The sequence below is a fragment of the Daphnia carinata genome, chromosome 8 (assembly GCF_022539665.2).
Source record: "Daphnia carinata strain CSIRO-1 chromosome 8, CSIRO_AGI_Dcar_HiC_V3, whole genome shotgun sequence".
Lineage (NCBI taxonomy): Eukaryota > Metazoa > Arthropoda > Branchiopoda > Diplostraca > Daphniidae > Daphnia > Daphnia carinata.
In genome coordinates this window covers 3,193,562-3,217,228 of record NC_081338.1, presented here as the reverse complement: position 1 = coordinate 3,217,228, position 23,667 = coordinate 3,193,562, and the positions used below count along the sequence as shown (strand labels likewise).

The window sequence follows — 23,667 nt, the reverse complement described above, 5'->3', positions numbered from 1 at the left end:
ATAGAATTGGCGACACGAAAAACAAAGCGTTCTTCAGATGTAATAGATGACAACTCTGGCACGCAATGAGAACGGGCCTGCATTGCATAACAGTGCATATTGCAAAATTGTTTCGTCTTGAGCGCTGTGGTTACAACTAACTGTACGCGATTTCGTCATTCGTGATGAAAACAGGATGTTACTTTGATGTTATCCAAGGCATAAAAGTCTGTAATTTTATAGCCTATCCAGTATAACTTTTAGGGGAGCAGCGCTTTAGTGGCGATTTTGTCCCATAGATCGCGTCGTTGTTACCGTAAGTCTCAAAACAGTCGATGGAAGTTTTGCTGTTTGCTCCTCGAAAAAAAATCACAGTTTGCTTTTTACCTCATAAATTTGTCAAACTCGGACAAATTTGATGTATCTTTGCAAAGCATTTGTTTTAGCCTGATTGACGATGGCTGAAATTCTAAGCATTCGTGATTTACCGGATGACAATTCTCTGAGTGAGTCTGCGACATTATGCATCTTACACTCATTCCTTTATGCAAATTTTTTAACGTTGTTGTTTTTGATCGATTTTCAAAGGTGTAGCTGCCGAGTCTGGACTATGCAGTCCCCAATCAACCAAAGGTAATCATGGTCCATTTGACTTCTGTACCCATACTTTGTCATACAAACTTCTTTTTTGCCTATGTAGATGATATTGTCCCAGCGCTTGAAATTCCTAAGCTGGCTGACATAATTTCCATTGGGGATAAGCTGGATTCAGATAGACCAATTGGCGAGAGGCAGAGCCCTGATGGGCAAGAAGAAGAAACAGATTCCAATACTACTGTGAAAACAATAGGTTTTTGAAGACACACTTTAAATTTAAAGAAATTTTAGTTGAAAACCTTTTGGCTTTAGATGAACAGTCTCCTACACCTGTTGAAGAGCAGGGAGAAGATGTGATGAGAGATGTCATTCCAAGCAACAATATTTTACCATGGTACGCAAGGAAAGAAAGGTCGATTAACACTCCCACCAGTGTTCAAGTAGAAACATCACTTAAACCAGGGGAATATGTTATGAGAAATTTATTTGCGGAATTTGTTATCCAAGCTGATAAAAAAATTACGGGTGTGATGGCAGAAGCCTTCGTAAGTACTCTTTTTAAAACGTTTGGGAATTCGCGTCACTGTTTTTTCTTTCTCACAGGATCGTTCATTGTCAAAATCCTTGCAAAGAGGAGAAGACGCCCAATTTGACCAGCTATTGAGTTCTTTTGGCTCAGTCGCAGAGCATTGTCTTCCCTCTCTCTTGAGGACATTGTTTGCTTGGTTTGAAAGGCAAGGAATTGAGTGGATGCCCGGAAATGAACATAAACAAAAAGGCGATACAAAAAGAAGGCAAGTAGCGGGAAATTTGTCCAGTATTTGACCCTACTGGATTTTGAATATTTTTTAATTTGGTTTCAGCAATGCGTCGGAAATATTTGCACTGTCAGAAGAAGAATATATAATGGAACGCAGAGATTTAGCAGTACAGTTCATACTATGCCTAGTGCTGATTGAAGTCTTAAAGCAACTGCCAGTCCATCCAGGCCATGAAGATCTCGTCAATTATATTGAGAACTTGGCTTTCAAAAACTTCAAATATCGCGATGGGTATTAAGCATTAAAAAATAATGTCAGGTGGTTTGTGTAAACCCTCTAATAAATTTCTTAAACAGTGTACAAAACAGTCCCAATGCAGCTAACATGTTGGTCATTGCTGATTTATACGCCGAAGTTATTGGAGTTTTGGCCCAATCGCGGTTCCACTCGGTCCGCAAGCGTTTTGTTTCTGAACTTAAAGAACTGAGAAGTCGAGAGCCATCACCAGCTACAACTCAGGCCATCATCTCTCTTTTGATGGGCATGAAGTTTTTCCGAGTCAAAGTATTTGAATGCAAACAAAGGTAGAAAAATCAATCGTTCATACTGTTCCTTTTCCTCAATGGTTGGAATAGATGGTACCTATCGAAGAATTTGAAGCTTCATTCCAGTTTATGCAAGAATGTGCTCATTATTTTTTGGAAGTTAAGGACAAAGACATCAAACACAGTCTCGCAGGACTGTTTGTTGAAATTCTTGTCCCTGTGGCCGCCGTAAGTGACTGTAAAATCGCAGTATTTTACATCTAATCTCTTATTGGTTTCTAGACTGTTAAACACGAAGTAAACGTGCCCTGTTTGAAGAACTTCGTTGAAATGCTTTATCCACCAACTATCGATCTAGCCACGAAGAACAAACATCGTTTGGCTCTCTTTCCTCTTGTCACATGTTTATTATGCGTGGGCCAAAAAATGTTTTTCTTGTCCAATTGGCACTGCTTCTTGGCCATGTGTTTGAACCATCTGAAAAACCGTGATCCTCAGTTTTCTCGAGTGGCTCTAGGTATATTTAGCACCTTTTGCATTGCAGAACTTGTTACAAATATCGCTACATTATTATTTTATCCTTCTAGAATCCTTATATCGTTTGCTGTGGGTGTACATGATAAGGATAAAATGTGAGAGCAACAGTGCTACGCTTTCACGTCTACTTAGCATCGTGAATTCGCTCTTTCCAAAAGGCTCGAAATCAGTAGTCCCTCGTGATACACCTCTCAATATTTTCGTCAAAATCATCCAGTTTATCGCTCAGGTATAACCAATTTGGATAATACCTTTTTACCAAAATTATACATTACAAAATTAATTCTATGCTTGATTGCAGGAACGCCTCGATTTTGCTATGAGAGAGATAGTGTTCGATTTGCTTTCTGTGGCTCGTCCAGTCAAGATTATTTTGACACCCGAACGCATGAACATTGGCTTGCGAGCGTTTCTCGTTATCGCTGATAGCTTGCAAAAGAAGGAAGGAGAACCACCTATGCCGAGGACGGTTGGAGCCCTTCCTTCGGGTAGTACCATGCGAGTCAAGAAAACTTATTTGAGCAAAGTATGTTGCTTTAAGAACTCCGCATTCGCATTCTGTTTTACGGTGGATATTGTGACGTAGATGCTGACAGAGGACGCAGCCCGAAGCATCGGAATGAGTGCGTATTACCCATACATGAGAAAAGTACTGAATGGAATCCTACGAGCGTTAGACGGGCAGTTCGGTCGTCCTTTGATTATGACCAACTTGCAAAACATTAACAAGGTCTGCTAATATTACAATGCAAAGAAATTCGCATAGATTTTGCTAACGCACTATAAATAATAGGAACCTGATGAAATGATGAGTGGAGAACGGAAACCCAAAATTGATTTGTTCCGGACATGTGTGGCAGCCATGCCACGTTTGATTCCTGACGGAATGTCGCGTGCTGAATTAGTGGAACTTCTATCGCGCATTACACTACACATGGACGAAGAACTGCGCACGCTTGCCTTCCAGTGCTTACAAAACATTGTCGTCGACTTCCCTGTTTGGCGAGAAGATGTACTTTATGGTAAAGCGTTTGGCGTCCGTATCTTACAAGAGCCCTTACTCAAGTCCTCCTCTATTAATACTTCTAGGATACATCCAGTTTATCGTGAAGGAAGTACCAGATACATCTCCGCAATTATTGGACAATGTGCTTCGCATCCTCTTACAGCTTCTTAGCACCTGGCGGAATAGCGTCATTACTGCTACGCATCGCTCTCCTCAAGAAGATCTTCCTAGTACCATTTCGGTAATTCTCTATTCATTTCCTAACTCCACAGAGTAATGTAACAAATATCATTAACGGAAAAAAAACAATAGAAATTGGAAACTGCCAGTGCATTACGTGCAGCAGAAGGGCTGGCTCTGGTGATGCTGTGTCAGTGCCGATTACCACCCCGACGGGTATCGGCGCTTATATTGAAGGAGGTCAAGTTGCTACTCAAAGCATTCGGTGAGTTATGTTTGCATGATCTTACACCACTCATTAATTTCATTTGTATTTTATAGGATTGACGAGTCGAGATGAAGAACCTGTGCTTGATGTCATGGATACCTATTGTGCTGCTGTTGTAGATAAATGGAGCCACCTACTGCCTTCGTCAGAAAGGGCCGCGTTGCAAAATGTTGATTTGCAATGGCTCTCGGAGCGTTCATCTCCTGTATGGACGTCAGGTCTGTAACGACTTATTAAATTCGGCCTATCAAAGCCATGAGTACCAATACTGACAATGCTCTTTCCCACTGTTCGTTCATCTAGGTGTAATTGATGATAGTACTAACAAAGGGAGCGTTGCGGCAAATAGCGTCAGTGGTGTGGATGTCTGGTCATCGTGTTTGTACTCGTTCTTGGAAAAGGATCGCGTGACATCGCACTGCCTTTCTGCCACAGCCAACGCCTGGACCATTGTTTTCACGCGTTTAAATTCTTTGTATATTGTGGTCGATCCAACGTGAGTTCATATCCTTTAATGTCACTATTTATTAACTAACGGTAAGAAACGTTTCGTTATAGTCCTGTCTCCGATAATCGCGCTTCTCTCTTGAGGAGCGCAGCCACTGTCAAACGGCCTGTCAATGAACGAGACGTCTATCTCCATCTATGGAAGAATTACGTGGCATTCGCTTGTCGAGTGGTCCCCCCTTCCACCAATCCAGTTTTGCGTTGCGCTTCGCCTGACATCAGCTTGAGGTAATAAGAGTAAGGCCACTTAACTGTTTCAAGTTTTAGCACAAAACGTTTGTAATTCCGCAGTTCGTCTCCCGACGGAATGTCCACGGAGAGGAGCGAAGTGCGCAGCTCTAGTGGAACAGTGTCACCGTCGTCCCTGTACAAGTTAATTGTGCCGCTTATACGTTGCGAGGTGACAGATATGCGCAGTACCGTTGTCAACGCGTTGGGGATGATAAACCATGCTGCTATTCGGTAAAGCTTGCTTGGCGTTACATACCAATCCGTCAGCCACTCCAGTACGTCATTGATTATTTCGACAGGGATTTGATGGATGAACTCCTACTTTATATCCGCGAAGCGCTTGACCGAAAACAAGGCAATGTTAGGCGTCAGCGTAGACGAGACGCTCTTCGGCTGCAACTAGCACGCGTTTTCCAACTGATAGCCAATCGTGGAACATTTGGAATGAGGTAAGGACGTAGCAGACGTTATTACGTTTCACGCAGCCGTTATTACGTTTCACGCAGCCGTTCTGACATTAGTTTTCCTATTTTGTTTTCAGTTACGTGAACGGAGAAAGCAATCCACTTCATCCAGTTGTAATTGAATTCCTGGATGGAATGAGGCAATGCCTGGAATTGGACACGGACCGTGATTCGGTAGCTGGACGTGAAGTCCGTTCTTGCTTTGCCCTTTTCGTCACCAATCTGATTGACTGCTTTCCATGTAAGTTTTCCATTTAATTTTTAGTTTTTATTGTTTTCCTGGAAATGTCTTTCATTGTAAATTTCTTTTTACTCTACGTAGTGGACGTGCGTCCTAGCCTGTTGAAGCGTGATTTACGCCAACAACTTTTCATCCTGTTTGCCGGCTGGAGTGGCAAATTTGGTCGACCTTTTGGTTTCAACTCATCCAGCGCTGCCAAAGAGCAGGAGCCCACCGAGCTTGAATTGACAGCTGTGGAAGCGATGAGTTCAGTTCTCTGCTGCGGACCTTGTTTTAACCGACAGGGCTTGACGGAGGATAACCACAGCGACGTCTATTCTTGGCTGGACATTCTTTTGGCCTCCAAAAACGATAAGGTGATATCATCATGAAAAGCAAACTTGATCGGAAATGATTACGAACCTTTTGTTTCTGTAGGTTTATTCGTTGGCTCAGGAGACAGTTGTGCTTCTACTCGAGTTCAACCCAGATATAAGCCCGTTGTTAGACTGGGTAGTCGATCGATGCTACACTGGAAACGCGCAAGTGGCCGACGGTTGCTTCCTAGCGCTGGCTACAATTTTTAGCGCCAGAGAATATCCATGTGACCATTATACGGCGATTATTAACGTCACACTCATGTCGACTGGTTGTCCGAGAACAATTATTCACGAAGTCGCTCTGCAACTTTTGCAGGTAAACATAATATATAGATTAATTTTTTGTTGTTGTATAAAGATGGTAAGTTCGTTCGCGTGTGTTGTTTTGATTTTAGGTACTCGATGCCCGATTTTTCGGAAGTGGCCCTTCGCTTCCTTTAGCTTTTGGGGATTTAGATAGCGAAGCAACCGAGCGAGCCGAAGGGGGGATTAGCACTCTGGATGCCCTTTTGGCGACCACGTACTCACGATCACAGATATACCTCTCCCGGCAACTGGCACAGCTTCATCCGGAATTAACTATGCCAATGTTTTCGGGTACTTAGCCTAATCGAAGCTATTTTTTAATGGAGAAAATGCAATTCTTTATTTTCCTAGAAATAACGCACCGACTCCAAACGGCCAGACCTACTGTCCGCCAACTTTTATTCCGTTACCTGCTCCCTTGGTTGTGTAACATGGAACTCGTCGACCCCAATCTACCACCAATGAGCAGCGGTTATAACTATCCAACTTATTGCGCAGACTTAGGGAGATCAGCACCCGGAGCAGCCGCGAATAATATGGCTGGAGATGCAAATGAAACTGGTAAAATTTATTATTATTTTTTTAAAACAATAGTTTCGGACTTGTGTCATCTGATCTCATATTAAGGCCATCGTGAAGGTTGGGGTTCGGCAGAGGCGACGGAAATGGTGTTGAACAACCTCTTTTACGTCACGGTGAAATTCGGAGACGATCATCCCAAAGAATTAGAGGATGTGTGGGCTGAGTTGTGCACGTGTTGGCCTACTAATTTACGAGTCATCTTGCGCTATCTGTTCATCGTAACGGGTATGGCGGCTTCGGAACTTCTTCCCTACGTAAGAGCCCGGCAGTCTGCTACAATAGTAGATGTATTGACGTTTTACTTACCGTTCCAATTTAAAGGCAAAACGCGTAGTAATCTACCTTGGGCGCGCCCGACCAGAGCGCCTGCTGGACGAACTTATCAACGAATTGCAAACGATTGAGACAATGTCTTGTTTGATTGAACGGACAGAGACACCGCCCTTTTTCCGCGTTACGAGTCTTCGTAAGACTTCCTCTCATTGGGGTGAGTCTGGAACGGAGCCAACAGCTCCTAGCGGGTCTAGTGGAGGCCAAATCAACCGTGCTGAAGATGCGTCACTTGGAATTGGAGGACTGAATGTTGAGAAAGGGACAATCCATACCAAGAGACACAGCAGCGAAGATCCAGGTATGCTGACGTTAAGTGCAGCCGCCGTTGTGGCTGGCAGTGTTTGCAGTGCCTCGATTCCGGCAGTCAACAAGCTATCGTGCTCCTCCCCTCGTCTCGACCGCTCCCGATCACACAACGATGTCGAGATCCACATAACGAAAAAAGTTGTTTTGGAAGAGCACCCATCCACCATCAATCCCCCGAACAACGACTACGAAGCTTCGCAGCCGCACCCTTTACCTATGCCGGAGTATGGTGGATACTTCGCCCCATTAACCGAATTTCTTCCTAACAGTTCCCAGCCAGTCAATGGATTCCATCGGTACATTTCGATTTCTTAAATTATGTAATCAAGCTGAAACAAGGAGCCACGTTTCAAATTCTAGGTGCAACTTGGCTGTCATGTTTCTAGTCGATTTGGTAGTGGAAGGTATGGAACAAGGAAGTGAAGTCGATTGGTCCGTCCACCTTCCACTTGTTTTACACATGGCCATCCTCGGTTTGGACCACACCCGACCTTTAGTCTCAGAACACTGCAAACAACTGCTCTTAAATTTACTGCTAGTTCTGGCCGACCATGGAGATCATCTGACGGGTATTAGCTCATTTTTGCTACGATTTTAAATTATTTTTTTCCACTCTCCAACAAGCTTACCTAATAAACCAATAACTTAATAGTTGCAAAGGTTTTGCTTCAAACAAGAACGGAGCAACTCAAATACGGCCTGACAACTTCTACGTTGCCTGTTCAGAAACATAATTTTACCGAGCCCGACTCTGAGTTTGATAGCTATCTTCAAGCTCCGTTCATGCAACTAGGAACGCCCACATGGTCTTCTTCTGAGACTGGAGAAGATTTGTCGGGCGATGACGATAGCACGGAAATGCCAGCTACTGTTGCGCTGTCCGATGTCATCAAATCGTTGATTTACTACATTTCATCCAGGTGAGAGGATCAAGATGTACCCTATGCATTGTGGCTGTTGACAGTTTTTGATGATCTATTCTGTTTTTTTCTAACGTAGACCTGGACAACCTCTGTGGAGTTACGAGGATATTACATCGAAAGTATGGAGCGTTCGAAGCGCCGAACAGTTGGATGTTTTCGTTCAACACATTTGTCGCGTTTTTAGTGAGTCGCTGCCTCACAGCCACCTGGAAGAAAGGTTACGACATTCAGAGTGTTTATCCACTCAAACAACTCCTTACTATAAATTTTTTGTCGATTGTTTAATTGTCCAATTAGATGGGCTCAAGTCGCACTTCATTTGGCTCTATCATCACCTTCGAGGCATTATGCTGGTCGTTCCCTTCAAGTATGAACCAGATTTAAAATACAGTTAGTTGCAAGCAGTGGTTTTAACATTTATCTCTAACGTTTCGTGACAGATCTTCCGAGGATTGCGTGTTCCAATAACATCACGGATGCTTACCGACATCCTGTCGCGTCTAGTAGAAACAGCAGCTGAGCAGGGCGAGGATATGCAAGGTTACGTGACGGAACTTGTATTGACGCTCGAGGCATCTGTCGAGTCGCTGGAAACGGATTTCCGGCCGATGGACGTAGCACGCGACATTTTCAAATCGACGCCCAATCTGAACAATAAAGAATGTGGCAGTCCTTTCCTCGAGAGAGCGACAGGCGCTAATCTTACTCGTCGACATGCTTTCTACGGCCGGACTCATCTTAGTGCGGGCAACGCTCCTTACAGTCACATTCGATCCACTAGTTATACCGCAGCGTGTGGCGATAAGAAAACAGGCAACAGTGATCTAAAAGGTAAGCAAATTTGCCATGTATCATGACGAGAATTTATTATTTTTATTTTTATGAAACAAAAACAGATCAAATGCGAGGCAGAAGCAGCAGTGGGAATGCAAATGGCGTTACGCTCTTCCCGGGCTCAAGCCTTTCACGTTCGCGATCGGCCCAATCCCTAAAGGTATAATTTCAATACATCAGTTTATTAATAGATTGCTAATGAGTCTTAAATATTCTTGTTACAACACAGCAGGCTTTAGAGACAGGCCTCGTACAGGATGACAAATTAGCAATCTTGGCACAGCTATTCTGGATTGCAGTATGTCTGTTGGAATCCGATTACGAACACGAATTCCTTCTCGCCTTACGGTTGCTTGAACGAGTCCTTCATCGATTACCACTTGATCGTCCGGATTGTCGTGATAGGGTAATTTGCACAAGTGCTTTGGCCATAATCCTATGCAAAATATTACGTTAATTGTTATGTTATATGGGATTTTAGGTGGAGAAAATGTTACCCCAACTGAAATGGAATAACTTTACCGGCGTCCACGCCATCGTCCTCAAAGGCTGTACCAGTCCCAACGTCTCGACCTACGAATCGACGTTGTCGTTGTTGAGCCAATTCACACCTTTCTTGGAGATCGCATTGATGGATCCTTCCACCGGTTCCGCTTTCGCCATCAACGTCATGGCTCTTCTGCCCTACATGGTGGCAAATTACGAAGACGCCACTCCGCTTTGCATCCGCAGTGCTGAAAACATCGCTCATGTAAGGATGCTTGAATTTTATAGTTGCTGAAAATTAGTTTCAAATACTCTTTATTTTACATTACATAGGTGAGCACGGAAAAAGGCAAAAAAATGGAAAATTTAGCAACGGTGATGACACTGTACAGCCGTCGGACGTTCAGCAAAGAAAGTTTTCAATGGACCAAGTGCGTCGTCAAGTACTTGCATGATTCCTACGGCTATCTCACTTTGCCTATGGTCACCTTCCTTGTTGAGGTACAATCATTTATTCATAAGAAGATTTGTGGATTTAATCATTGATGAATTGAATTCTGTTGTAGGTTTTGGAACGTGGACCAAATGGCATGCAAGGTGCTGTCCTAAGCATTCTGCACTGCCTTCTTCATTACGTCGACTTCAATTTGTCCGCCAATGCTCAACAGGTTAACGCTGATCTTTTACGAGTCATAGCCAAGTACATCGAGGTAATTGTGTTTTTTGGTTTTATCCCATATGTTTTTATTAATTTTCGATGGTTTGATAACACCAGGGTGCGCATTGGAAGGAAGCCCTAAAAATACTGAAGTTAGCCGTTACCCGTTCCTCCTCGCTTGTTGCTCCTCCGTCATCCGCAAGTGGCCCTGCAAGTGGTTGGGGCTCTGATTCCAATGCGTCTTCTTTTTCTGATTCCGAATTGTTCGTTAAAAAGGAACTTCCAGGTGATGAAATACTTTTCCCTCATAACTATGCTATTTAACCGAAAAGGATATAAATATTCGATGACAGGACGCACAATGGAATTCACCTATGATCTGTCGCAAACTCCGATCATCGGTCGACGGCATACTGGTCCTGGCACAGAGTCTTATCGGCCAAAAGATCCGTTTACATCTGCTACTGAAGCTGATACTAAGGTTGCAAGCAGTAAAGAAGAGAAAGGACCGGGCAATGGTGCATCATCGCCTCGACGATCTGTATCGCTTTCATCGGCGGACTCTTCGTCTATCTCGGGCTGGAAGAGACCCTGGCTATCACAAGTAACACGCAAAGAAGTGTAATTTTTTACCAAAAGATCTCAGACTAACGTCGGTTTGTTTTGCTACGTGTCAATAGGCTCGTGTTCGCGAATCTCTAGTCAACTTGTTAACCGCATTCGGGCAACGCGTAGGTCTGCCCAAGAGCCCATCGGTAAGTTGCAATAAATTTATACGGTTTCAGATTTTTCTGAGATACTTAGGAATAAAAAATGTCCTCGGTTTAATGCCGGGTTGATGCGAAAGAAGAAAGAAAAAATGGAAGTGTTGAGCCGTGAATTCTGAAAGCCTCCCAACCATTTATCTATCTCTTTCATTTAAATATTTAACTTTCAAACTTTTTCATTTAACCCTTTGGGAACTTTGATATTTGTTTTCACGGCTGTGGTTTCACGTTGTTCACACACCCTTCTCTATTTAAAGTGGGTCTTCTATGTGGACCACCAGACGGGCAAGGTAAATTCTCCTCACCAACCGAAATTCAAGCAAAAACAACAAAAAAGGGCTTTCTTATTAAAGCAATCAGTCTGAATAACACCTTTTCATTGCGTTAACCAACATTTTCCCTGGGTTGTTTCTCATCATCATTCCACTTCCCACATACCTTCTCGTTTGTGCTTCTAGCTTGGCTTATTTTTTGGTCTGATTTCCTACACTGCAGGAAAGCTTCTTCTATATCACCTTCGCACTTTGGTCCCGCAACGGCTCACTCGTAGAGCTTTCATTACAGTTAATATTCTGTAGTCACGCTTGAGATTGGTTGTTTGCCCAATGACAAATCGGGCAAATATCAATTACCATAAACTACCCCTTCGACAGCGTAGTTGTGCCCAGCTCCGAACGTTCACATTTAACGCTCAAACCGCGAACGTCATGATTCGACATTCAAGGAATGATTCATTAACCGATGTTTGCTATGATTTCTCCTGTAACAGGTTATCTTCAGCCAGAGTTCGGAGTTGCTGGAACGCCAGTCGAGCATGGCCTCATCGATGGAAGAGGTGTCGACGCAGCAGGACTTGTCCGGCGACTCTAAATTGGACGACTCGGTCACCACCGACCAGCAGTTTGGCGTCTTTAAGGATTTCGATTTCCTCGAGTACGAGTTGGAATCTCAGGAAGACGAAGGGATGGATCAGTTCAATTGGGGTGTTCATCGACACTCGCTCTCTAGCTTGAACGCCGAGGGCGAGAAGGAAAACACCACTCAAGCGACTCCGAGTCATTCATCGAGAAAGGTTTGTAATCCTTAGCCATGATTTGCATAATATGAAAATGTAATGAAACGATGAATGTTGTAATAGGATCATGGTATTGAGGAATCGTCCGACGATGACATGGGCTCTGTGTCTCCATTGGATGATATGGAAGCCGGATTGAGGCACAGTATCAATGAGTTTCCGAGCATGACCATCACGAGAGACCTTCCTTCATCGCTACCGCTCGATCTCAACTCCAGCCATTCTGAAATCCATTCGGATTCTTCGTGAGTCCATTATCAGGATTGAGAGATATGGTTATTATTTCTGACTAAACCTAGTCTGTTTTACAGTCAAAGTGAATGCAGCGAAGGAGACGGAGGTGATGTGACTCCGTGCAACCTTTCGCCTTGCATTATCGGACCCATGGCGTCGGTGACCCCACCGAGTTTCATGACAGCAGCAGAGACGGCGACCCAACCTCACAGTAGTTTGGAGGATGTCGACCCAACTTGGAGGACTCACTTCCAACTCTTAGTAACGGAGGGTGGCCCCTCTCAATTAGTTTCTTCCCTTCATTTCCTTCCGAAACTCTTCAGGGTAATATTTGTACCCATGTGGCAGAAGAGCTTATTCAATTTTCCACACGACTGATTGTTCTTTTATTTTTCTATTCTTGTATTTTAATAATTTTTTCCTTGTTATTCAGGACGTACGAGCTAAAGTGCTTTCAGCAACTAGGGAATGTTGCCATTACCTCCAGAATTCCCAGGGCAATGGAGCAACTGTACTGAGACAGATCTGCGCCAACTTTCAAGTAAGTTTAAATCAAGCTTCGTTTATTTTCTCTACGTGGCTGCGATACAGAGTATAACCATGTCTTCTTCCCGATTTTCAGGCGACCGCCGATGTGGTGGCCACCCGCTGCGAGTGTCCGTTTATATTCTGCGAGAGCAGTCTTAACGACTGGGCCCACAGTCGCTATTGGAAGCGATTGCGCTTCACGTTGATGGAATTTTACGAACACAGCGAAACATGCACCGACCGGAGAGAGCACGCCTTGGAGGTAAATATTAACACAACCTCGTAATATAAATGCTGCAGATCATTGACCACTTTCCATTGTTCTTGGTTATCAGTGCCTTGGGCTGGTGCAGTCGACGTTGAAGCTTCAAATGATGGGGGAAACGTTCCCCGAGCAAACTCATGACGAACAACACTATGACCTGTGCCGCTACCTTTATCGGCTCCATTTCCAAGTCCTACTCTTTATGGAAAATTCGGCCAAGTTGGTGAATGCGCTGCAGAATGTCGCTACGGCTCATGAGGTTTTATTATACATGATCGAAAGTGTTTTTCGTATCTTTTGCGATGGTATGTAACTGTTGTGTATCTGTTTAGATGTTGGACATGTCATCCGACATTGGTCTGATACGAATGGGACTGTATCAAGCTTTGGAAGAAATCGAACTGGATTCGTTGGACGGCAGCCAAGCTACTCCGACGGACATGTCTTTGAACGACACTTCCATTCAAGAGGAAATGAATATAAAAGAGCTCGAATACAACTTATTGGAGCTTCTCATGAATAAGCGTTTCGTCAAAGCGCTGCGCCTGACGCGCCAGTATCGGTAATACAATTCACTGGTGTTGCCGTTTAAACATGTGTTGACAATGTGATTTGGTTTTCCACAGTCAATGTTGGCCGCATGATTTCTTTGGAACCAGTGATGACGAAGAGTTGGCGGCCATTTTGCGAGTTTATGGAAGATACATTGCTAGCAAGAAATCATGTAACATATATTGACGAAAAATCTGTTATCAAATTTGATTATTTTTTCTTTCTTATTTTTTTAAAATTTAACTATACAGGCGCTATAATAGCAACGTGCCCCGATGAATCTTCTTTGGCCGACAGCAGTGGCGTTATAATGGATTTTAATATGCAGACGCAATCGACGCTGAAAACCCTCGAGAAAGCGCTCATGATCATTTCTGATTCTCGTAGCGACCGCTCCGATTACAGCGTCCGTAAAACTGAATGTTGAAATCGTCGCCGTCATTCGCTTGATAAAATCTCATTTGTTTTGTGATTTTTACCCTTCCTTATTTTGTGTATTCGTTCAATATACGAGTCTTTATCGTGTGTTCGACTCATTCGTCGCGCTTGCTGTCAGTTTCGCCTCGCTCTAGTGACGTTTTTTCCGTTTGAATTGTTTTGATAATGAATATTTTTAACTTCTTCCTAGGATATGTTAGAAGGCCGTTCTTACCGACTTACAAAGCGGTGATCCACATAGTACGAGGAAATATGACAAGAACCCGTCGAAGATCAACTTTTTTGTGAAGAAAATGCCGTTACATCGTTCGTACCTCGTTTTACTTGTTTTGAATTGTTTTAATAAACAAGCACGTTTTAGCTCCTACGGAAATAGCGTTAACTCCCTACGGCTTGGTTTTTAATTGGGTCCTGATTGGGTGAAAAAAAATAATAACTTGAAGGGCAATTGCGCGTGACATAAAAAATTTAGTCCAACGGAGTTTTAACACAATCATTTCATTTTCTGAATGGTGGTCATCGCACTGATTTTGTTGCATTGAATCTCCTACAGATGAGAGTACATTACATACTTAATTTCACCTATGTTTTGTTGAAACTTTCTCTTTATCTCCCTTTTATTTCTTAAGGCCCTTGAACGGGAAAAAATCATTCGACGATTTTGCAACCGTGCGTATATATAAATGGCGATGCGCATGCGCTGTGGAGTTTTTGTGATGTGTTTGTAACGAAGTGAAGCCGTTTTTCAACTTCATTTATTTAACTCGACCGACTCTCTGTAATTGATACTGTCTAAACTGGACGAGGTGTACCTTTTCGTGATATTTGATTACTGTGTTTTGATCGGACTGTGTTTCATTCGGAAGTGGCCCCTAAGTGTACTGTTTGCTGTCTGCAGTAGTTGAAACGATATCTGTTCTAAAGGTAACCGAACGTCTGGAGAACAGTAATTTGAATAAAATCGGTCTCCTTATGCGATGAAGAGGAGAACTGGCGATATGTGCGGAAAGTGGCCGCGTCGTACAGTCAACCGCAGTCGCGGAAAACTCGGATCTGTCGAAAATGTTTGGTGGTGCTCACCTGGTAAACCAACTTTTTTTTCTGTCTATAATTGTATCATTTTTGTGCCAAAAGGTGATGTCCTGAGCAACATGTTAGCTTCTGTTGCTTTCATTCACTACCTTTTGGTAAGCAATACTAAGCATATAGGAGCAATTGTCACAGACAATCAAAACTGATTTGTTTTGTTTATCGTTATGATGTCTAGTAGACAAGACCAAAAAAGAGCTCTATATATACAATCTTTAATATTTAAAAGTTTTCAGTAAAAAGGAAAGCAGTCTGTTCATTTTGATTAAGCCTTACATAAAGCATGTATTTTAATTATCTGTTGAATATCTTTACAGGTTTTGTTTACATTCGTGTACTGTCTTTCTGGGCTTTCGTTCTGATCATTGACTTCCTCTTGGAGTTCCGTCTAGAACTTCTATGGCCCCTGTGGCTGTTCCTGACATCTGTATATGATTCATTTAAATACCAAGGCTTGGTATGTGTCCCATATTTTTTCTCCCTGAAGATTCTAATCAGATCCTAAGAAGATGTTTTCTTTTTCTTCTGTTGACAGGCCTTCTCAGTATTCTTTGTGTGCTTGTCATTGACGGCCGATTTTCTCTGTTTTCTATTCATCCCAGTTCAGTGGCTGTTTTTTGTTGCCCCAACATATGTATGGATACAATATGTTTGGCACACAGGTAATTGATCAGTCACACAGTATCTACGAGTGCTTGGTTTCTAAACATTCAGCTTCCAAATAGAAAGAGGAATTTGTCTACCAACAATTTGCCTGTGGGTGCTCTTCATCTACGTAGAGGCTTCAATACGATTAAAAGATCTGAAACATTTCCCAGCACATCTGGATCTCTGTCGGCCCTTTGCCGCTCATTGTATAGGCTATCCGGTCGTTACGTGGGGATTTGATATTAAAGGCTACATATCCTATAGGATACGTCAGGTGAGGCTAATTTCCTTGCAGGCTGATATTGTCAGAATATGTTAACACTAAACTGTATTTTCCATTCTAGCGTAAGCAACGGGAAGTTGCTAAGGAAAACGAGTTCTACTACGAACTTTTGGTACAGTCCTTGCCGTCAGAACAGCAAGAGGCATACCATTTAAGAAATAGTGCATCACAGGTAAGCTTAGTATACTTGTGGTCCATACAGGTTTTAAATTTAATTTTAAAATCTGAATGGAACAGCCGTCGCGATTCGATTTTTATTTCTGCTTTATTCCTGGGGATCGTCCAATCATTTAAATTCTTTTATAATGTTTCTTAGCAAACCGTACAAAGTACGGTTGAAGACTTGACGTTGCCAGTTGCCAACGGCAATCCCATAACCAGCGCCCCTAACGCACCTTCCAAAAATGTGTCTTCACCCCCATCTTCATCGTCTTCTTCATCTTCATCTTCTTCCTCATCTTCCACCCAACAGGTTTCTTCTTCAATCAAGAGAGAAAAAGAGAAGAACTCAGATAAAAATTACGAAAAGAAAGGGTATGTATATAAGACGACAGTACTTGGAGAGATCCACAACATCGACCTCATACTCAACTTGTTGCTATTCTTTGCACAACGTCCATACATACAGTTCATTCCATGACTTCCATGAAGCGATGGAGGCCTCTCAACTCCTGAAAGAAAAGGAGCGAGAGAGGGATCGAGATAAGGAGAAAGAGAGGAAGAGCAAGTTAAATAACTCAGCTCAGATACTCAACTCCAACAATACCAACAATAACGCTCATATAAAGCAGCGGAACAACATTCACAGTAACTCGTCTAACGAGTCCGGTAGCCCATCGGCGCCTAGTGAACATGTCCTCAGACTAGAGGCTGATATTAAACGGCTCAAAGCCGACCTACAGGTAAAAAGTTGTCGATCTAGTTAGCTTCGTAACAAAACTCGATTCACACTGGCTCATTGCAGGCTTCAAGACAGTCAGAAGCTGAGTTACGGTCGCAATTGTCCCAACACACATCCGGCGAACGTGCCATTCGTGCTGAATTGTCACAGCTTCAGCAGGACAATGACTCTTTACAAGCCAAGTACGCATGGAACTTAAGCTCATTTGACGGCATCTAATGTCCATGTCCTTTATGTTCTCAGGTTGCATGGTCTAGTCTCTGCCCGTCAGTCAGATAAGCAGACGCTGGCTTCGCTCGAAAAGCGGTTGCAAGAAGAGCGCAGATGCCGATTGTTAGTCGAGACACAGCTGGCAAATGAGAGACGAGCTCGAGCCAACGATGTGATCGAGGCTAGCAAGGCTCAACAACGGTAAATATTGTGTTGCTCTATTTATTTATTTTTTTACCTTTATTTGCTCGACGCTCGGGCCTGCCGGCGAGTTATTGCCATCGAATCGCACAAAGTAAATCCCAGATCTTAAAAAAAAAGCAATCCAATTTGTTCGTGTTGATCCTTAGAGATTGCAGCGTAAGGAAATACAGCTAGAAAATTTTGGCTTTAGGAATTGGTGGGAAACGAAGGAGAGATGAAGTTGGGGATGCTGGTAAGAGGGATTTTTGCCTTGTCATGTGGTAGCTATAACACTAATGCCACCATTCTCTCCCCATGAAGTATTTCGGGTCATGTGTTTTTTGTACTGTCGGCGTAATTAGATTACTATTATTTTGCGTTTCTTTGGTGTCATGCATTTAATGAAGTTACGAAAATATTTAGGTCCAAAAACAACAATGGTGTCACTGAATGTGGGGAACACTGTCGCCAGAGACGTCGCGAGCTGGAGAGTGAGGCCCAGCAGCTGCGACGAGAGATTAAGAGCGGCGAAGACCGTCTTCGAGCGATGGAGGGGGAAATTCAGCAGTACCAGCAGTTGCGACGTGCTCAGCAACAAGCGGCAAGCTCACCTAGCCAACAACAGCAGCAGCAACAGCAGCAACAGCAGCAACAGCAACAACAACAACAGCAGCAGCAACAACAGCAACAACAACAGCAGCAACAACAGCAGCAACAACAACAACAGCATCAGCAGCAACAGCAACACCACCATCAACAACATCACAATGTGGAAACAGAGTTGTTGGTTTCTGCTCTGTCTGCCCTGCAAGATAAGACATCTCATCTGGAGTCATCACTCAGCGCTGAAACGCGAATCAAATTGGATTTGTTCAGTGCGCTGGGAGAAGCTAAAAAGCAGTTGGAGCAACGCGAAAGTAAAACTCATTTTCTTTTGACCTTGATTACTCTCTACTGATTCGTTGCATTTTGAATTTGATAATTGCAGGTTTGCTGATGGCACGCGAGCGTGAAATCTCCGAGTTGAAGGCCAAGGTGACGGAGGTTTTGGCAGTGATGCCCAGCATGAACGAGCCCAGCCAATTGGGTCATAGTTTGGGCATCAGCGATCTCGGCAACCACGCTCTGTCTATGAGCAGTCTGAGCAGCTACTTATCCACGTACCCGCTGTCCATGGCCGACCTGGGTCTGTCGAGCAACCTGAACCTGAGCGACCTGAACCTGGATCCGGTGCCGTCATCGGCTCTGACGCCCTCAAGTCCGCTGACTCCGATGCGCCCGTTTACGTCCAAGCTGTTCAGTTCCCACGCCAACGGCGGATCGAACATGCTCAACAGCTGCATGGGTGGCGCTCTCAACGACGACGGCAAGGGGTCCAAAGCCAGTTTGTCCAGCGGACTCGACCCAAACGCTACTGCTTACACCCCGAAAACCCTGGGTAATGGGGAACTCTAAGAGAGCGCCATTAGACTACAAAACAATCAAATGAAAGAAAAATATACACAGACAAACAAAATATAAGAGAGAAAGGTAAGAGATAACTGTGGCTTGTTCCTGCTCCCCCTCCCCCACTCCCAATCTTTCTCTTTCCTTCACCCAATCATCTCCATATTGGACCTATTGGCTATCGGAATGCGAACAGGGGAATCACACAATTATGGGTTATTGAGTATGATGTGGTTTTTTTGCATCTTTTTAAATGGCTACGTACTTACATCTTTTTTCTTTGCGATCGCAACTTATTTATAATGATTGGAACTAATTTCTCCTTGGTTGCGTTTCGTACCCGCCCTCCGAGTCCTCGCTCTTCCCCTATTCCCCCGTGATAATCATGATGAGTGTGTTGACCGTTGGCTCGCACAACTGTTTCAAACCAAGATCTGAGAACATCAATTGATTGCTAATTTGTGTTGTTGACCTCTTCTGCTTTTTTCCCCCCTTCCCTATTACAATTTACATCCAGCAGCGCCATGACCGACCAATTATCTATTTTCCAGACTCGAATCCTTTTCCAAGAACCCAGCCCGTTCAATTGTGGGAAATTTCGATACTTCAAATCACACAAAACCCAACCCAATTTTCTTTGCCCTCCCCAAACTCATTGTTGTCCACTGTTGAGTATACGGTGTGTTAACTGTTTGTGTTTCGCTCTTCTGATTTTCCGGTTCCTAAACCGTCCCCCCGAACCAGTTTCTGTATTCTTTCATTCACACCTCTTCCAAAACCTCAGTTTATTTATTCATTTTTTTTTTCTTAAACAGCTTCCCGCTCCTTTCAGATAAGTGTCGTCTATCCTGTTATCACCTATGTTTTGTTTCGTTTGGATGTCGTATGTTCCAGCAAGCAAAAACAAACAAAAAACTAAAACATGACGACATAATATGCTATGAGGAAGTAAAAAAAAGGAACAAGATAAACATGACGAAAAAGAAGTTGAAAAGCAAAAACAAACAAAAAACAAAAAAAAAGGCAAAAAAAAACAAGAAGCAAACCGTTGTAAAGCCGGTTTGCCAACATTTTGTGTGTTCCATACAGGAGAAAAGGGGGTCGCCCGCCGCCGTCTCCACCGCGCTCTCTTATCACTTAATATGTATGTCCTAACGTTGTGCTGTTAACAAGTGCAACGGATTGTCATAACGCCAATAAAAAATGGAAATATTTGAAAACAAAATGTTTCCTATGGCCTATGTCTTATTTTCAAACGTGCATTGACCCTCTACTGGTCTATTCCTTATCCTTAATCCCAGTAATGAAGAGGTGGTTTTGTGATAGTAATACAAGCAAACATACAGAATTTCTCAGATCCGGATGCTGCAGATCCAGACTGTCGACATGACCACGAATTTGCATGCTATCAAAATGATAGACATATGAAACGCGAGGGCTTCGAAGACAGAAATGGAACAAACATACACTACTCAAACGATATAAAGCGGTGTATCTCTTCTACATGACTACTACTTATTACTATTACAAACGATTCAAGTCTGTATCCACAGTTTAATTGTACATCACAACACTCAGTGATATAATTTGCATTTATTTTAAATACTAGTTTCAGAATTAAAGTAAGCTGAATAGCTTACTTAAACCCGATTGGGAATAATAAGCAAGAGCCATGTAGGCAGGAGCTTTGTACGCAGGAGGCTGGTACGCAGAAGTCTGGTACGTGGGAGTCTGGTACGCAGGAGGCTGGTACGTGGGTGTCTGGTACGCAGGAGGCTGGTAAGCGATAGGCGCTTTGTAGGCAGGAACTTCATAGGTGGGAGGTTTGTAAGCAAAAGGTTCGTACGTAGTAACCTTGTATGCAGAATCTTGGTATGCAGGCGTGGTTGTTTGTATCCATCAGCTACTGGTCCACAGCTACACTTCACATCCATCACTTCTACTGATTTTATTTTGTCGGGCTTATTTTCAAGCCCCTAACTTACTGAACATCGGGAGCCGTTGAGTGAAGTAAAACTGGATACCTAACCAATAGATGGCTATACCGTTTGGTGAGTCGTCTGCGGTATAAATCCAAGGTTAAAACGGATTGTCATAGATTGCATCAAACTTACCCATTCGGCAGTGTGGATATGTTTTTCTTTGATAATTATTTTATTTTGCTACTATGCTTGGTAAACTGCAATCGTGTTCAATATTTTTGCCTTTGCATTTTAGGTCTACGCTTAGGTGATCTATACCTGATCCTGTGTTTTAAAGTCATCTGCTTTCACAGCTACATTTCTTTTTTCTTTTCCGTTGGTCTATGGTTCTGAATTGAGGCAAGTATATCTATTGTGCTATGTCACTAAGTACTATAGGGAAGGGAATAACTGAAGTTGATTGAGATCTATTCTGATTCTCCTTATATCCATCTCAACAGGTTTTTATTTACTTTTCAACATCCATTTCATAGTGGGACATGTGGCTTTGATTATTATTGCCATAAAGACTGCCGAAAATGGGTGTGGTACGGAAACCCAGAAATGGCATGAGATCAACATCAAACATGGATTAGGTACTTTTCGGTTTTTTGTCTATCGAAAAAGTATTTTTAATGCTATTATTTTGCATTCACAGAATTTTAGTGGGGGATCAAGTCAAGTCTGGAAGTGTTACAGGATGGAAGAGTGAGCCTACAGTTGAAAAAAAAACACAGAGTGCATTACCATTAAGGTATGAGGTAAAGTAATAGAGTATGCACATTGTCTAATGAGAAGTACCATCTTGTGTAAATGAATCTTGTATAACAGCAATCCTTTATAGTTCTGTCACAGCTAGAAGCCTCAAATAATTCTGCTTCTCTTGCTAAAGAACAACTTGTTCTTTACATTCAGAGTGTTGGTGAAGCTGGGTACTTAAATGGCCCTAAAGATGTTTCACTTCGCTGGCATTGCAGCGAACAACATCATACATGGACTCTTTAGGTATGAACAGAATTTTCTTGAAAAAATTTTGAATTTATGACAAAGCATTTCTCCTCCTTTTTACCAACCATGTCTAATCTACAAAAAAAAAATTTATCCAATAGCAAAGGATTTTCAGCATACTGGGAACACAACTATCAACAATGCAACATTCTATGGGTGCTATTTATCATTCAAGAGCCTTATACAATGATTTTCATCTGCAATTTGTATGGCCTTTCCCAAGCTTCTGCCAGAAGTTGAATCTATGAGTCATGTAAGTCACATGAGCAACAATTGAGATGCTTAATGGTGTTGTTTTTCTTTTCTCAGTATAGGTTAATAGTAACATTGGATCTGAAAAGATTCTTGGTTGGGGCAAGACACTGAATAAATTGTAATGATTGGATGGATGACATGACATGACATTTCTATACTTCATTCGGATTCCCGAGACGGTATTTTATATTTAAAAAATTGAAGTGCATATCTGGGCTCCCTTCCTTTCCGTAGCCCCGTTTCCCCTTGACTCGTAATAAGCCCGTAGGGGGTCATGCCCCTACTGTACGGTATATATAAAAATAACATATACCGAGGTTTGGAGGGCTCTGGCCGGAAAGGGGACGTGGGGGTCCGCTTAGTCCGATGATGTGTTCACGGAGGGCGATGTGGCTACCCACAAATCCGAATTAAAGGTTAATCGCTCCAGTAAAAATGTTCCAAATCTTCGGCTCTTCTTCCGGCTTCTCTTAGCCAATCACCGGGTAATCTCCCCGGTGGGTCAACAAGGCAGTGTCTCCCCCTGCCTGGGTTGACGGCAACTTTTGAAAGGGCTATTGTGCCTTTTTAAAGTTGCAAAAATAATTGTAATGTGCAGAGAATTGTCAATAAAATTTTTTTTATAAAATATTTTTTCCAAAATTTGTTTCTTTCATTGTCTGTGTTCGCTGTGTTCATTCATTACATTTATCAATTGTTTTTTTATTTAGCTTGCTCAATTCACCTGTTTTGTTTATGCCACCTTTGATGGTAAGCATTGTTTTCATTGGTTTATCGTTTATCTGTTAGCTATCAATTATCATCCAGGGATCGAACCCTTGATGTTCGGCATACCGAGCCAATGCTCTACCAATGAGCCATGAATCATATGATGTTAAGTTGGCTTTTTTCTAGTCACTTGCGGACTTGTATTTACACTTAGAATAAAACTGAAATGCAATATTCTTTTCTACATTTATTCTGCTTCATTTTCATATATCTTCTGAGGTTTGAACCATGGGTAACAGATATCGCAGCTAAAGACTCTACCACAGAGCTATGGACCTTATGAAAGCAAAAGAAAGATAAACATATAATCGTGAAAGACTGCATAAACATCCTAGACGATAACATATGATATGCGATAATAAAAAGTTTAAATATATCTCGTGGCTCAATGTTAGAGCATCGGCGTTGCACGCTGAATGTCTAGGGATCGGTTCCACTACGAGTAAAATAAAATAAAAATACAAAAGTACTAGAGAAAATACCCAGGTATTACACGTTGTTCCTTGAATCTAAGTTGAAGAATTCAAAGAGGGTAATAAATAATTGAATACTTACAGATAAACGATGAAACTACGGAAATAAGGCATACTTCACGGTGGCAAAAACAATAAAGATGAATTGAGCAAGCTAAAAAAAAAAAAAAAAAAAAAAAGTTGATAAACGTAATGAATGAACACAGCGAACACAGACAATGAAAGAAACAAATTTTGGAAAAAATATTTTATAAAAAAAATTTTATTGACAATTCTCTGCACATTATAATTATTTTTGCAACTTTAAAAAGGCACAATAGCCCTTTCAAAAGTTGCCGTCAACCCAGGCAGGGGGAGACACTGCCTTGTTGACCCACCGGGGAGATTACCCGGTGATTGGCTAAGAGAAGCCGGAAGAAGAGCCGAAGATTTGGAACATTTTTACTGGAGCGATTAACCTTTAATTCGGATTTGTGGGTA

General features: G+C 42.5%; 2 protein-coding genes across 3 annotated transcripts; both read left to right on the top strand.

Annotated features, from left to right (window-relative positions):
- The first annotated feature begins 324 nt into the window (after nt 1-324).
- Nucleotides 325-14,329, top strand: LOC130703810 (protein furry-like). The gene is given in 51 exon segments (XM_057525271.1): nt 325-485; nt 568-612; nt 680-829; nt 889-1,121; nt 1,180-1,628; nt 1,694-1,901; nt 1,973-2,110; nt 2,165-2,399; nt 2,470-2,648; nt 2,721-2,945; nt 3,006-3,149; nt 3,213-3,441; nt 3,509-3,666; nt 3,738-3,870; nt 3,927-4,091; nt 4,177-4,369; nt 4,432-4,608; nt 4,672-4,842; nt 4,911-5,060; nt 5,153-5,316; nt 5,398-5,672; nt 5,734-5,991; nt 6,071-6,272; nt 6,333-6,542; nt 6,609-6,817; nt 6,885-7,498; nt 7,563-7,771; nt 7,855-8,122; nt 8,202-8,342; nt 8,423-8,492; nt 8,566-8,956; nt 9,022-9,119; nt 9,189-9,365; nt 9,441-9,710; nt 9,779-9,946; nt 10,012-10,155; nt 10,221-10,389; nt 10,457-10,707; nt 10,784-10,858; nt 11,128-11,160; nt 11,640-11,942; nt 12,009-12,190; nt 12,257-12,503; nt 12,613-12,720; nt 12,802-12,969; nt 13,043-13,231; nt 13,305-13,534; nt 13,599-13,696; nt 13,776-13,930; nt 14,153-14,174; nt 14,177-14,329. Coding segments are annotated over 51 exon segments (9,603 nt in total). The 5' UTR covers nt 325-436; the 3' UTR covers nt 14,251-14,329.
- A 311-nt stretch (nt 14,330-14,640) lies between these two features.
- Nucleotides 14,641-19,947, top strand: LOC130703782 (macoilin-like). Of its 2 annotated transcripts, XR_009004815.2 has the most exons (12): nt 14,641-15,045; nt 15,369-15,508; nt 15,587-15,713; nt 15,777-15,973; nt 16,044-16,154; nt 16,299-16,516; nt 16,611-16,884; nt 16,947-17,065; nt 17,127-17,294; nt 17,700-18,193; nt 18,265-18,806; nt 19,538-19,947. XR_009004815.2 is itself a non-coding variant. In XM_057525235.2 (11 exons), the coding sequence occupies exons 1-11, from the start codon at nt 14,940-14,942 to the stop codon at nt 18,729-18,731; spliced, it is 2,421 nt and encodes an 806-aa protein (XP_057381218.1). In that variant the 5' UTR covers nt 14,641-14,939; the 3' UTR covers nt 18,732-19,947. The 2 variants fall into 2 exon arrangements, 1 of the variants encoding a protein (XP_057381218.1); XM_057525235.2 differs by having other exon boundaries at nt 18,265-19,947.
- Nucleotides 19,948-23,667: the final 3,720 nt, after the last annotated feature.